General features: G+C 44.9%; 2 protein-coding genes across 3 annotated transcripts in view; both read right to left on the reverse strand.

Annotated features, from left to right (window-relative positions):
• Nucleotides 1–7231, reverse strand: part of PARP4 (poly(ADP-ribose) polymerase family member 4) — a 71947-nt gene extending 64716 nt beyond the window's left edge. For both annotated transcript variants that reach the window (XM_083499164.1, XM_083499162.1), the window contains exons 1-3: nt 7060–7231; nt 2270–2409; nt 1693–1921 (exon numbers count right to left, since the gene is read on the reverse strand). In XM_083499164.1, coding sequence (XP_083355290.1) covers nt 1693–1921; nt 2270–2401 — 361 coding nt within the window. In that variant the 5' untranslated portion in view covers nt 2402–2409; nt 7060–7231. The remainder of the gene's footprint in view (nt 1–1692; nt 1922–2269; nt 2410–7059) is intronic.
• Nucleotides 7232–8203: 972 nt separating this feature from the next.
• On the reverse strand, nt 8204–10604 carry LOC310705762 (disintegrin and metalloproteinase domain-containing protein 20-like). Its single transcript, XM_083500587.1, has one exon. The coding sequence runs from the start codon at nt 10463–10465 to the stop codon at nt 8282–8284; it is 2184 nt and encodes a 727-aa protein (XP_083356713.1). The 5' UTR covers nt 10466–10604; the 3' UTR covers nt 8204–8281.
• Nucleotides 10605–14477: the final 3873 nt, after the last annotated feature.

Consider the following 14477-nt stretch of genomic DNA (forward strand, 5'->3'; position numbering starts at 1 on the left):
ATAATGCAGGAGAGGCTCCTCTCCGGCTTTGCTCCTTTAGAACAAGCAGGCTCTGCGTCTCTCCCTCCTCCCCAGCAAGGAAACCACGATACTAACCACTCTGAGACAAATCAAGAAAAATTGCGACCAACACTCTCCCCCAACAAGCGCAGTGAGGTCAAAACACACACACAGAGAGAGAGAACTGGCCCTAAAGTCGCAGGGCGTTGGGGGAGTGAATGGGAAGCAAGAGAAGGAGAACGATCCCTCACACACACACAGACACACACAGAGTGTCAATTCTAAAGTCGCAGGGGCACTGGGAGAGCGCAGGGGCGCAGGGAGAGTGAATGGGAAGCAAGAGGAAAAGGAGCCCTCACACACACACAGACACACAGAGTGTGGATTCTAAAGTCGCAGGGAGAGTGAAGGAGAAGCAGGAGGAGAAGGAGCCCTCACACACACAGAGACACACAGAGTGTCAATTCTAAAGTCGCAGGGAGAGTGAACGGGAAGCAAGGGGAGAAGGAGCCCTCACACACACACACACAGACACACAGAGTGTCAATTCTAAAGTCGCAGGGAGAGTGAACGGGAAGCAAGAGGAAAAGGAGCCCTCACACACACAGAGACACACAGAGTGTGGATTCTAAAGTCGCAGGGAGAGTGAACGGGAAGCAAGAGAAGGAGAAGGAGCCCTCACACACACACACAGACACACAGAGTGTCAATCCTAAAGTCGCAGGGGCGCAGGGAGAATGAAGGGGAAGCAGGAGGAGGAGAACGATAGCTCAAGCACACACACACACACAGCCCCTACAGTGGCTAATCCAAAATCGGACCGCAAAAAACTGCAGGCAGGGACAGAGAGCAGGGGTTGTTTTAAAGCAGCCACCCCCGCTCTGCTTCTCTCCCTCCTCCCCGGCTCCGCTAGCTGACAGGAGCCGCTTACACCCGCTTTGCTGTTTCAAAGTGAGCCACGGACTGCTCACGACTGCAGCAGATTCCCCCGCCATCTGTAGGCATTCGCTCCATAACACGCAGAGACATTTCCCCTTACTTTCTAGGAGGAAAAATCTGCGTGTTATGGAGCGAAATTTACGGTACTTCCCTATTCCATCAAGCTCAGTGTTGCTTACACTGAATGACTCTCTAGGATTACTATTATTATCTATTGAATATATATACCGCCCTATACCCAGAGGTCTCAGGAAGGTTCACGGAATAAAATCAAGATATAAAACCACAAAATACCCAATAAAAATAAAAACAACAACCCAATAGCCCCCCCAAAAAAACACATTTTAAAAGGGCATAGGATTTAAATTGAATCAACCAAAGGCCTGGTTAAAAAGGAATGTTTTTGTCTGGCACCTAAAGGTGCATAATGAAGGTGCCAGGTGAACTTCCAGGGGGAGAGCATTCCACAGACAGGGAGCCACTGCAGAGAAGGCCCGTTCTCATGTTGCCACCCTCCAATCATTCTAGCCTTACCTGGAAATGCCAGTGATGGAACTTGAGACCTTTTACACGTAAAACATGCACTCTTAACACTGAGCTATGGCCCCTGCCCAGCTTCAGCTTTCTATTTACTAGTACAGAAATTCTGCACCCCAAAATCCTTTTTTTTTTTTTGCAATGTGAATAAGTTGAGCAAACAGAAACCAATTTGCACAATCTTATTCTAGTTTAATAGACTTCAAAATGCTCTACCTCCAGAGGAGTGTTCCGACAGCAACTCATCTTCTGAGGAGGACTCTAGTCCATGAGAATTTTCCCTCCATGACTGCTGGGCTTCGTAGTCATCAGCCTGTAAAAGTCTTCTTTCTTTAACCGAGTTCCATATGAAATCAGCACCTACAATGGGCAGCTGATATTTCTTGATGGCTTTCAGATGAATGGAGCTGAGTGCAGTAGCGTCGTCAGTGACTACATGAGTACACTAAAATGTAATGAGGGGTTCAGTTTAGAAAATGAACTGTTCATACTAAGGAACATATTGTGGGTCTACACACAAAAAGAATCTTGAGGCAACAGTCACAGGCCATTACTCGGTGTCATACCAAACCCAAGGAATAGAGAAATCCTCAGAATCCCCCTGTTGAGGAACATATCCTCCTAAGGCCACATATAAGCAAAATATATAAGATCCCATCAATAATGATCATCAATAATAGCATCAATAATGATCAATAAGATCCCTTCAATAATGCAGTAGCAGCCAGAGCATAAAGTGCTACATTGCTTTACACCTCTGTTTACAACAAAGAACTAAACATTTAAAACTTACCTCATGATTTAAAACAAATTTAATCTGCCCACCGTTTTCTTTAATGCAGCCATTCAGTCTGCTCTTTTCCAGAACGGATAATTTTTTCACTTTCACGAAGAATACGCAGTTTGCAAAAATTTTCACTGTCATCCTGCAAACTAATAATAATAATTTATTATTTACACCCTGCCCATCTGGCTGGGTTTCCCTAGACACTCTGGGCGGCTCCCAACCGAATACTAAAAACACAGTACAGCATTAAACATTAAAAACTTCCCTAAACATGGCTGCCTTCAGATGTCTTTTAAAAGTAAGATAGTTGCTTATTGCCTTGACATCAGATGGGAGGGTGTTCCACAGGGCAGGCGCCACTACCGAGAAGGCCCTCTGCCTGGTTCCCTGTAACCTCACCTCACACAGTGAGGGAACTGCCAGAAGGCCCTCGGCACTGGACCTCAGTGTCCCAGAATCTTTATATAGGTAAAGGAGGTATGGTTTTCAAGTTACCGAACAACACCCGCAACACCCATTCATGACGAACCTGTCATTTCCTCTTAATCTGTTTCTAGGTCCCTATCCTCCATGACATCTTTATCATAGAAATTCTATATGGGAAACATCCAAACCTGACATTAATTAAAGCTTTTTACTAGTCCACATTAGTCTCCTGCTCTCCAAAGCATAATCTGATAATAGCCTGGTTTGCACAGGAAAGAGTCACCGCATCCTGAGGTCCTACTCAAAGCGAAGAAAAGAGGAGATACTCCTCCCACCACTCCGCTTTTCTCATAATGTAAAAATCTGAAGATTTGAGCTGTCAAATCTGTGCCCTAATCACAGAACCTAAATGCGTCAGCCACAACATCAAGGTCTTGTTCACCTGCTGGTATTCCAGTGTGATCCATCCCAGCAAAGCCCTTCTGTGTTCTACAGAAGGCATAATAATAAACGGACACAAATTTAGTACAGTGGTACCCCGCAAGACGAATGCCTCGCAAGACGGAAAACCCGCAAGACGAAAGGGTTTTCTGTTTTGGAGGCGCTTCGCAAGACGAAAGCCCATAGGGAAATCTCCGGGGACCTGTTATAAATGCTGGTGGTGGGGAGCAAAGCCTTTCCCCCCCTCCGGCCTTCAGAAGAGGTCCAGGAAGGCCGACAGGGGCCGAAAGTCTTTGCTCCCCACCGCCAGCATTTTAAAAGCAGTCCGGCATAGCAGGGAAGCGCTTCCCGCTATTGCGGACGGCTTTTGAAGGCAGGCGGGGGGAGCAAAGACTTTCGGCCCCCGCCGGCCTTCAGAAGATGTCCTGGACCTCTTCTGAAGGCCGGCGGGGGGCGAAAGTCTTTCGCCCCCCCTGCCTGCCTTCACGGGAGAGCGGAGAAAGGCGCTGCCTTTCTCCGCTGTCGCCGACGGCTTTTGAAGGCAGGGGGGGGAAAGACTTTCGCACCCCCGCCGGCCTTCAGAAGAGGTCCTGGACCTCTTCTGAAGGCCAGCGGGGGGCGAAAGTCTTCCCCCCCCGCCTGCCTTCCCAGGGGCTTTTAAATCGCCCCGGACAGCGGAGAAGTCCTCCGCTGTCCCGGGGCGATTTTAAAATGCCGCCCGCCAGCATTTTAAGATCGCCCCGGACAGCGGAGAAGTCCTCCGCTGTCCCGGGGTTTTTTAAAATGCTGGGGGTGGGAAGAAAAGCCCTTGTCCCCCCCCCAAGCCTTCAGAAGAGGTCCGGGGACAGACTGTCCCCGGACCTGGTCTGAAGGCGGTTTCCCTAGGAACGCATTAATTGATTTTCAATGCATTCCTATGGGAAACTGTGCATCGCAAGACGAAAAACTCGCAAGACGAAGAGACTTGCGGAACGAATTAATTTCCTCTTGCGAGGCACCACTGTATTGCTGGTCACATGCTGTGGAACACTCTTCCAGCACAGATTCTTCAGGCATCTTCCTCACTGTGGACTTTCAGGAATCTCTCTAATACTTTATTACGCCGACAGGAATTTTCAGCCATTTAATTTTATTTATTTTGATCAGCCAGTCATTTAATGATTATCTGTATTGGTTTAATCGTGATATTTTATGATGTGGTGGTACAGAAATACTTTTGTAAACAAACAAACAAATGTACATGCAGTTGAAACCAGAATTTTCAAAAACTAATGGAAATATATTTAAACCTCCCAGGACACAGCTGACAAATGGCTATTGCTGCACGAAGGAACTGGAAAGGGGGAGCCCAGCATGAAGTGGCTGAGTTACAACATTCAAGGAAGTTTAAATCTATCACCTGTGGCTTGAATCAAGATAGTGGATGTCACCGAACCTATTTTACATGCCTTACCATAACTGTCACAGTAGATCATGTGTGCATTTCATTTCTCTCTCACTTCGCTGCTTGCAACCAACCCCACCAGATATACCTGTCAGCTTAGGATAATGCCTCAGAGATCTAATCACGTAGTAGATCCTGGTCTACGAAAACTTACGTAAGTGTGCTAGTCTTTGTGGTGCCAGAATACTTTTTGATGCTTGCACTGCAATCCAGCTAGTCCTCTGATAACTATGGTATATAACCATAGGTGGAAAGCAGGTTTTTCCCCTGGTAATGCAGTCCTACACATGTTGACTCAGAAGTAAACTACACTGAATTCAATGCAACTTACTTCCAGGTAAGCATATACAGGTGTGTGGGAGAATTGTGGGTGCTTCTTGCTTCTAGTACCTATGCATATAAATGCATGCACTTTTACACAAAAGGCTCCATGCAGGACACAGACCACAGCAATTCACATACTACAGTTGCTAAGATACAGTTTTACACTGTGAGAGCACCAGTGAACAATTTTTCTAATATAACTAACCAAAAGAGCCATCCCCTTCAAAAACCGGTTTACAGGCTATTTTATAATGGAGTATAAAGTGCAGCTTTTTCCAAGTACCTAGGCAGACAATTGGGCTGTAAGTAAAGTCCAAAATGCCCTATAATGAGATTGTCCCTAGATAATGTATCCTCATGTAGCTTCATGTAGCTCAAAGAAATACCTTGGATCTCAATGTATGAGCACCAACCTTTATTTGTAGAAAAAGATTATTTATTTTCTATCCTGCCCTTCCTCCTAAAGCAGCAAACGAAACAGCAGAACAATACAAACATTCAATTTAGAACAAATTTCCTTGGAGCTAATTAGCTCCCAAAGTTTCTAGAAATAGCCCTGAACAAACTTACGCTGCAGTCTGCTCCCATAAGACTTAAACATTTCTGGTGTAAAACTGTCTACACGTCATTTACTGTACTTTAAATCAGGGATGGGAAACCTTTGGGCAGCTGAACTTCAGCTCCCATCAGCCCCAGCAAGCAGAGCTAATAACCAGGAATGACGGGGGTTGTAGTTCAGCAAGCCCACAGGCCAGCCAGAACCGCATCACACCCACGTTTTTGAAATACATCTTACAAAGGAAGCAACATAAAGAGATGCATTTCTAAGCAGAAAGCAACAATCTGTCAATTTCTGAATTTTAATTTGTTTTACACTATTCTATTGTGGTTTTCAGTTTTTGTATGTTTTAAATTATGGTTGCACTTTTTTGTGCTGATTTCATTCTTGTAAACTGCTTCGAGGGTGTTGGGATATATATATATACACACACAGACACACACAGTATATATACACACACACACACACACACACACACACACATATATATATATAATGTAAAGGGACCCCTGACCATAAGGTCCAGTCATGACCGACTCTGGGGTTGCGGCGCTCATCTTGCTTTATTGGCCAAGAGAGCCGGTGTATAGCTTCCGGGTCATGTGGCCAGCAGGACTAAGCAGCTTCTGGCAAACCAGAGCAACACACGGAAATGCCGTTTACCTTCCCGCCGGAACGGTACCTATTTATCTACTTGCACTTTGACGTGCTTTCAAACTGCTAGGTTGGCAGGAGCGGGGACCGAGCAACGGGAGCTCACCCCATCGCGGGGATTCGAACCGCCGACCTTCTGATTGGCAACTCCTAGGCCCTGTGGTTTAACCCACAGCGCCACCTGCGTCTGTGTGTGTATTGTTGTTGTTTAGTCGTGTCCAACTCTTCGTGACCCCATGGACCAGAGCACGCCAGGCACTCCTGTCTTCCACTGCCTCCAGCAGTTTGGTCAGGGTGTGGATAGATAGATAGATAGATAGATAGATAGATAGATAGATAGATGTGCAGTATTATTTTTTTAATGAAATACAGTTTACAGTAAAATTTTGGAGGAATATGTTCTGCTGCAAAGTTAGGTATGGTGGGAGTTCTAGTTCAGCTACATGGTGAGCATGGGCGGGGGGGGGCAGCTGCCCCCACTAAAAGTAGAAATTGTAGAAAGATTTTGACAGGGTTTTCTGAGCACTCGGGAGTCAAAAGGAAGTGGTTTAAAACAACTGCTGTTGAGTGAGACTTTTCATTCCGAATCTGCTAGACAGAGCCAGAGAGAGGATGATGACAGATGGGTGCTCAGCCCCTCCTAACATAAATCCCGGCTACGCCCACGATCGGGAAGTCGGCAGGTTCCCTATCCCTGCGCTACCGCCTAACCCAAAGAGAAGCGAAACAGAAGAAAATGCAACCCCGAGAGGGAAAACAGGAGCCGTTCACAAAGTTGCCAGCGCCCTTATCCCTGTGCCTTTAATACAAATGCGGGACAAGGAGCAAAATCTCCGTGGGTGGGGCTTTTTTTCCTTTCCCCTTCCCTGCCCCCCCCGCCGGCCTGCAGCGAAAGCGAAAGCGGTGCCTGATGCCATGCAACAACCAGTAAATAAAAGGCACAAGAACCTTGCCGGGCAGGAAAGTTGGCAACCCTTCCTCCTCTGTCAGACTGCACCGTTAACTGATCTGCTCCGCCTGGAAATCAGAAACCAGGACGAGGTAGGAAACCCGAAGAGCACCTTGCCTGCTTGCTGCCTGTCGCCCCAGCCCTGGCATCAGCTCGCTTCCTGGTTCCGACGAGGCTCACGCCCCCGAGGTTGCGCCGGATACCAGGAGGGGCCGCTGCAACCTCGCTGCCGGAGGGGGAAAGCCGGCCTCCAATCAGGAGTCAGCACTGGCGCGCATCAGCGAAGCAAAAGCAATGGAAGGGCCAGGATCTGAACTTGGATTGATGTTTTCATCGCTGCTGGGTCATGATGATAGCAGCAGCTGGAGCTTAAGGCTGTGTGGCGGGAGCCTCGGGCAGCTGACCAGGGCTGCACTGAAAGAGCTAATCACTTTGGGACAATCTGCTAAGGCAGAGATCAGAAGGCTCCCAACTGCCTCTTATTTAAGGGCTTAAGAAAAGCATGCAATTTTGCAAACTGGACATTATCAGCTTTATTGCCGGGCTTTTGATTTACACCCGAATAAATAAGCCTTTGGGGCAGAATATCTGGACTTTTCAAGTTACGTGAACGCTGTGTTTTTAGTATTTGCACAATCGGTGCTTAAACTCTGTTGTTTGTGATCATTAAATATAATGGTAGGCTGTTTCATTTCAACACTAACATTTAGTGCTATCACTGCTATCGCTTTCACTTTTGCAATGTTGTTTGCTGGACTAGGGTGAATTTACTATACAGTACAGTATATACCAGAGTCGTCCGCGACTGGACCTAACAGTCAGGGGTACCCTTACCTTTACTAGCATAATAACTGTGAAAATTAGAGGATTTGGGTATGATCCTATCCCTGTACAACTGAAGCATTTTAAAAAATACAATGGCTTAAATTGGTTTCTATAGGTATGGAGTCCTCCTGTTTAATTTGTGGATTTCATTCAGAGTGCATAGTCAATCGTTTTACAGCACAGATTTTCTCCTGCCCCCACTCTAGGATAGAAAAAAAGAATTCTGTTAAAGCACAGAGACAGACCTAACATACAGCAAACGTTTTTTGTTTGTGGATGAATTAGTTATGTATGATACAGACTGAATTAACAAGCAGGTTTTCTCAAAAAACAACACCTTTATTCAAAGCTTATGAATTCCACTATATGTTATATAACACTCTCAGATACAACACTCTACAAGCTTTTGTGATCTCTTGAAGTTTCTCCTCCAACGCTGATTCTGGCACTTAGTCTTCGAAGGTGGTTTCTCAGCGCAATCCTGTAATACAAAGCCATACTAACACCAAGAGTTGCAACAGAAACAAATAATACGCTTCCTACAAAAGTTCCCATAACGATACCACTCCAGTCTTTTGAAGTTGGTCCACTTTCAATGCTGCCCCCATAACCTTCCTTTAGGCAGTCAGGAGGGGCCCAGCCATAATTGCAATGGCAGTGCTTATGGTTGTTGCATATTCCCCTGTTATTGCACATTGAGACATTACAATCGTACTTCAAGAGGGACACGTTCTTGCATTCTGCATCAATACACATCATACCCATGCCACAAGGAGTCCCGTTTTGCACTGCTCCAATATCACCTCTCCCCAGTGCGTTGTGGTAGTCTGTACTCCAGCACTGAGTATCACCAACAGATGTTTGAATTAGGGTGCTGTGTTCCGCCAAAGAAGGTAATCCACGAATATTATCACAATGGATTCGGCCACACAGAGTATTATCAGCATTACATTTAATATATCTACCACGCCTAAAACCACAGTTTCCAAAGCGATCACCTTGAGCATTCAGTATTTTGTAACAACTCTCTGCAGCAACTGTTGCATCCTTGCCAAAGATGGCTTTGCACTGTGCATTGTGAGTAGTACAATGACCATGATAGCAATAGGCACCATCACTGCATGGGGCACCATCTTGCACATAAACATCCTCAGGACACTGCTCTGAATCCCCACTGCAGTACTCTGCAAGATCACAGACACTGATATTCCCTCTGCAAGTGTATCCGGCTGCACGGTACTGACACCTGACACAGCACTGTCCAGAAGCACAATTGGCACCTGGACGCAACATGCAATTAGGCTGGCAGCAGGGATCCAATTCACACTGAGTATTGGTACCACAATCACATTGCTCTCCATTTTCCACTACTTTGTTCCCACAGATTTCAAACTTGTATATTTGATCAGGGTCTGGAGGAATAAACAAGCAACCCTTGTTCCTGTTTGTGTAATACTGTTCATAACTGCAATTGCTAAACTTATCAGTGTTTACCGCAGCAGCATACATAATGCATCTATGCCTATCACATTTACAATTTGCTGCATCATGTGTCAAACCAATAGTATGGGCTAATTCATGGGCAAATGTTACAGAGAGTAAGTTCAAATCTGAAGACCTTGATGTTTGGACAACGGATGCCCAACTAGAAGTACAAATAGTGTTTACATACGCCAATCCAATACGATGTCCAAAATCCTTGTGCGTAAATAAGTGAGCAACATCATTCTTTAAATGTTTAAGTAACGTGTCCCGTCTCCATGTATTAAAAGCATGAAGTGCGGCCCCCATTTTGTCACTAATATTTATTAGGTCCCTTTCTGACCATATCTCCAGCCCCACAAGAGAGATCTGAAGACCAAGTGGCTCGTAGAATCCATTTGCAGCATGGACGACGTAGAAAATAGTCAAAGCAGTATCAGTTTTGTTATTATTAAACTTAGCATATTGATCATGTGACACCACAATTGCCACCTTTGCGTATCTGATGTGTGGCCACCAGCGCCCCGCCGGAGCACTTTGTACTACAACACGCTCTGCCTCCCGGATCATGGCCTCTTGATGACTTTGCTCTTTCTCCGTCAACCCGCACCTCATGCGCGTGACATCTTCGTCTACACTCAGCTGATACACCACATGTTGAAAGGTAGCAGATGCCTGGCCAGGGTGAATTTCAAATGTCTTGTTTTCTAATTGGAACACGCCCTTGAGTCCTCCTGAGCAAGTGGTGATGGTGGCTGAAGAGTTAGGATTGCCCTGTATGAAGCCACTGTAGAAACAATCGTCCCTGATGAAAGGATAGTCAACCTCGAGGTTCCCCTCATTGTAGGTGAAGATGGGAAAGTGTTTAGGAACAATGCCCTTCTTCTGCCTGAGATGCACCACCTGGCTCTTCCCCTCAATCTGCAGTAGGTAGCTGACATCCTGGATTTCCTCTTGTCCATATCGGATGCTCAGTCTCCTTGGGATGGTCACCTCATAAGAGGCATACCTAAAGCCCTGTGGTGGTGTCTGGCCACTAGTCTCAGCCAGGAGATTATTTAAAAGCATCACAAGTAGCCATGCCATAGTACCAGTCATCTTCCCAGAAAGATGGAGCAGGAACCATGAAGCATCAAATCTGGCACCTCATCTCGGAAAGGGAAGCCCTTTGTCAGGTTAGCAGATAGATGGGAGGGAGCCTGTATGCCATTTAAAAGAGGCAGAGGATTCTGAACATAGCAACAGTAAATAGATTCCCCTGTGGAATGTGGGTGGAACTTGGAATATAAAAATGGAATAGAATGGCATAGGAAGGAAAAGGCTTCTGGGAGGTGGCTGGCTGACAGGGCAGCAGGAAGAAAAGTTAGAAAGAGTCTAATAGCACCTTATAGACTTAACAGTTTTTGCTTTGCCATATGATTTTGAGGACTTAGAAAGACCACCAGATGGATGGTGATTATGATCAGTTGTCAGGGTCATTTCAGTAATGCTCATATGCTATTGTGAAAAGGACACTTTGCATACATTTAAGCACTAATTGAATTATCACATACTAGCAATGGAATAGAAAAAAGTACATATGCCTTAAATTAAAGTACATACCTTAATTTTTTCATAATTTTCACCATGTGTACAAAATAGTGTTGAATACTATTGTCCTTGGGTCTGCTCAGCCCTGACTGCAAAGTCTGCTCTAAAATAAAGTCTTGAACCCTGCAGCACTCCTAAAGTACAACCTTCAGGAGTGATTTTCCCATTCTGGCTAGAGAGCTACTGGCCTACACCGTCATCTTGCTGCCAGTCAAGCTGTACACCTTTTCTGTGTAGCAGGGGCAACTTCTGACTCCTCTCTGTCTGACTCTCAGTCTCAGATCCTTCTCCTGATGCCCCCTGATTGCTCAAACCCTCTGCCTCTAGTCTAGCACAGTCGCTTCTGCAGACTGCTCTGCAGTGTCCTACACCACAATCCAGGATCTAAGCCATGGTGGGCAGCTCCCACCACTCTTCCTCATCCAGTCCTTCCCTGACATTGTGCCATTTGAACCAAGCTCCCCTCCCAAAAGAATTTATTTAGGGCTAGGTCAAATGCTCTTCAGGTCAGGCTGGAATACTGGGTTGGTATGGATGGATGGATGGATGCATGCATGCATGCACAGCCAGCACACATTATTGCACTATCTTTTTTTGTCCATTGACTTCCCGGGCAATGCTGGGCACTCCCCGCTAGTACCTAATGTTTGCTAGAGCTTATTCTAAATTAAGTGAACACCTTACAAACATGCTAGGAACGGTTAGGACATTTTTCACTCATTTATTTACTTTTGCAATGGATGAAGAGAAACAGGATTCTGAGTGGGCAAAGGGTGAAGACTAGGGGACTGTTTCCAGGCACAATCTGGTTTGTTGCACTAGTAACCTCAGATATTATGATCCAGTATGTGGGGACCCCTATATAAAGGCACGGGGGGGGGGTGTTGTTGCCTTACCATCTCTCTGTGCCCCCCTGCTGTGGAAGCTCGTGCCATTAATCCGAATCTTTAAATGTGCCACAACACCCAATCTGTTTTTAGTTAATTCACATTCCTGAAGGTTGCTCAGAAAAATTATGATTGATGATCAAGCCTAGTTGCTAGTGCACACCCTCCTCTCAACAACTACAGCTTGGTGGAGATGTGGTCTCTATTTATTTAATAAGGGAGGGGTATTGAATAGCACAGTAGTGGGAACCAGCTGAAGGTGGGCATCTAGAAAAGATCCCAAACATTACACAATCACCACAGAACAAAACGGGGAAGGGGGGGGAAAGGGTCGATGGAAATTTATTTTAAGGTTACATGATAGCGTTACTACCACTGTCTCCGCTTGCTGGCTCATCACCTTGTCTTGGTGAGTGGGCTTGCATGTTCCTATGACCCCTGTGAACGAAGCTGTCGGGAATATCGTACTCCCAGCAGGGTCACACAAGGCGGTAAGGTCAAAGGGAAGGAGCTAGACAAAGAATGATCCAAGAAGTCCTCAACGGCAGAACGGGCGGATGATAACAAGGGGTATGTTACAACGGCTGTGAAGGCGGATGAAGGCTGCAGCAGATGGGAATCTACCAGTTTGTTGTGACTTCTTTGTGCCATCAGAACAGAGCCCTACTGCGAAGATTGTGCTTTGCAGAAGCTTATGAAAAGCTAGGTCTATCACTCAACATCCAAAAAACCAAAGTGCTGCACCAACAAGTACAAAATAACCCCTCTGCATATAATTTGGATAAAAAAATTGGCTTCCAGGTGGAAAAATCAAAGTTGGAAACAGAACTGTTAGAACCTAAAACTAAGATTTTGTTCAACTTGCTGTTGAATACGCAGGATGAAATCTGCTATGATTCAATGGGCACAAGACGTTGGACATAATATTATGTTTGCTGACTGGGAACAGTTGTGGACCACAGGTATGAAATTTACGGCATGTAATGTCCTAAGAGAGAATATTATGAAAATGATTTACAGGTGGTACATGACACCAGTCAAGCTTGCAAAAATCTATCATTTGCCCGATAATAAATGTTGGAAATGTAAAGAAACTGAAGGTACATTCTTTCACCTTTGGTGGACGTGCCCAAGGATTAAGGCTTTCTGGGAAATGATATATAATGAACTGAAAAAGGTATTTAAATATACCTTCCTGAAGAAACCAGAGGCCTTTCTCCTGGGCATGGTCGGCCAATTGATGCCAAAGAAGGATAGAACTTTCTTTATGTATGCCACAACAGCAGCAAGAATACTCATCGCAAAGTATTGGAAGACACAAGATCTACCCACCCTGGAAGAATGGCAGATGAAGGTGATAGAGTACATGGAATTGGCAGAAATGACTGGCAGAATCCGAGACCAGGGAGAAGAGGCGGTGGAAGAAGAATGGAAAAAATTTAAAGACTATCTACAGAAATACTGTAAAATTAATAAATGTTAAAGGGATGTTGGATTGAAAACAAGCGGTATTGGTTAAAAGATTAACAAGAATATGTGAATATGGATTGATAACGGTGGAAAATATATACTATAGGTTAAGATGTTGAGTAAGGATAAATGATAGATGGTAAGGATTTGCTGAACTAAATATCTGAACTGGAATACAAAAAGGGAGGTGTGAGGAGGTCAAGAAACTAGTGAATGAAGTATAATATATGAGAATATTAATCTTTTTTCTGTTTTGTTTTTTGGTGTTTTTTCTTCTTTTTTCTATTCTGTTAACTGTTATTTATTGTGTATTTCTATGTGTTTTGTTTTGTATTTTCTCATTTTTGCAGTTTTTCTTGGTTTTTGTATTTTATGTTTAAATTTTGAAGCTTTTGATTGTTTATGAAACTTTAATAAATATTACTTTAAAAAACAAAATAACCCCTCTGCAGTGCCACAACTCCAACTCAATGGTGTAACGTTGGAGAATGTCAATCGCTTCTCCGACCTAGGTAGTTATTTTTCCACAAGGGCCAACATTGATGCAGAAATCCAGCATCGCCTGAGCTCTGCAAGTGCTGCTTTCTCCCGATTGAAGTGCAGAGTGTTTGAGGACCGGGACATTCGCAGGGAAACCAAGATGCTTGTTTACAAAGCTATTGTACTGCCAACCTTACTGTATGCTTGTAAAACATGGACCACTTATAAATGCCATCTCCAACTCCTCAAAAGATTCCATCAACGGTGTCTCCGAAAAATTTAACAGATCACTTGGGAAGACAGGCGAACTAATATCAGTGTACTGGAAGAAGCAAAGATCATCAGTGTTGAAGCAATGGTTCTTCAACATCAACTTCGTTGGACTGGTCATGTTGTGCGGATGCCTGATGATCGTCTTCCAAAGCAACTACTCTATTCAGAACTTAAAAATGGAAAGCGTAATGCTGGTGGTCAACAAAAGAGGTTTAAAGATGGTATCAAGGCAAATCTAAAAAAATGTTGTATAAACACTGACAACTGGGAAACACTGGCCTGCGAGCGCTCCAGTTGGAGAACAGCCTTTACCAAAGGTGTCATGGACTTTAAAGACACTCGAACTCAGGCCACAAGGGAGAAGCGTGCCAAGAGGAAGCCATGCTTGGCAAATCCACACGCGATCAACT

The sequence above is a fragment of the Podarcis liolepis genome (genome assembly GCF_965112155.1).
Source record: "Podarcis liolepis genome assembly, chromosome: 4".
In the NCBI taxonomy this organism is placed as follows: Eukaryota; Metazoa; Chordata; class Lepidosauria; order Squamata; family Lacertidae; genus Podarcis; species Podarcis liolepis.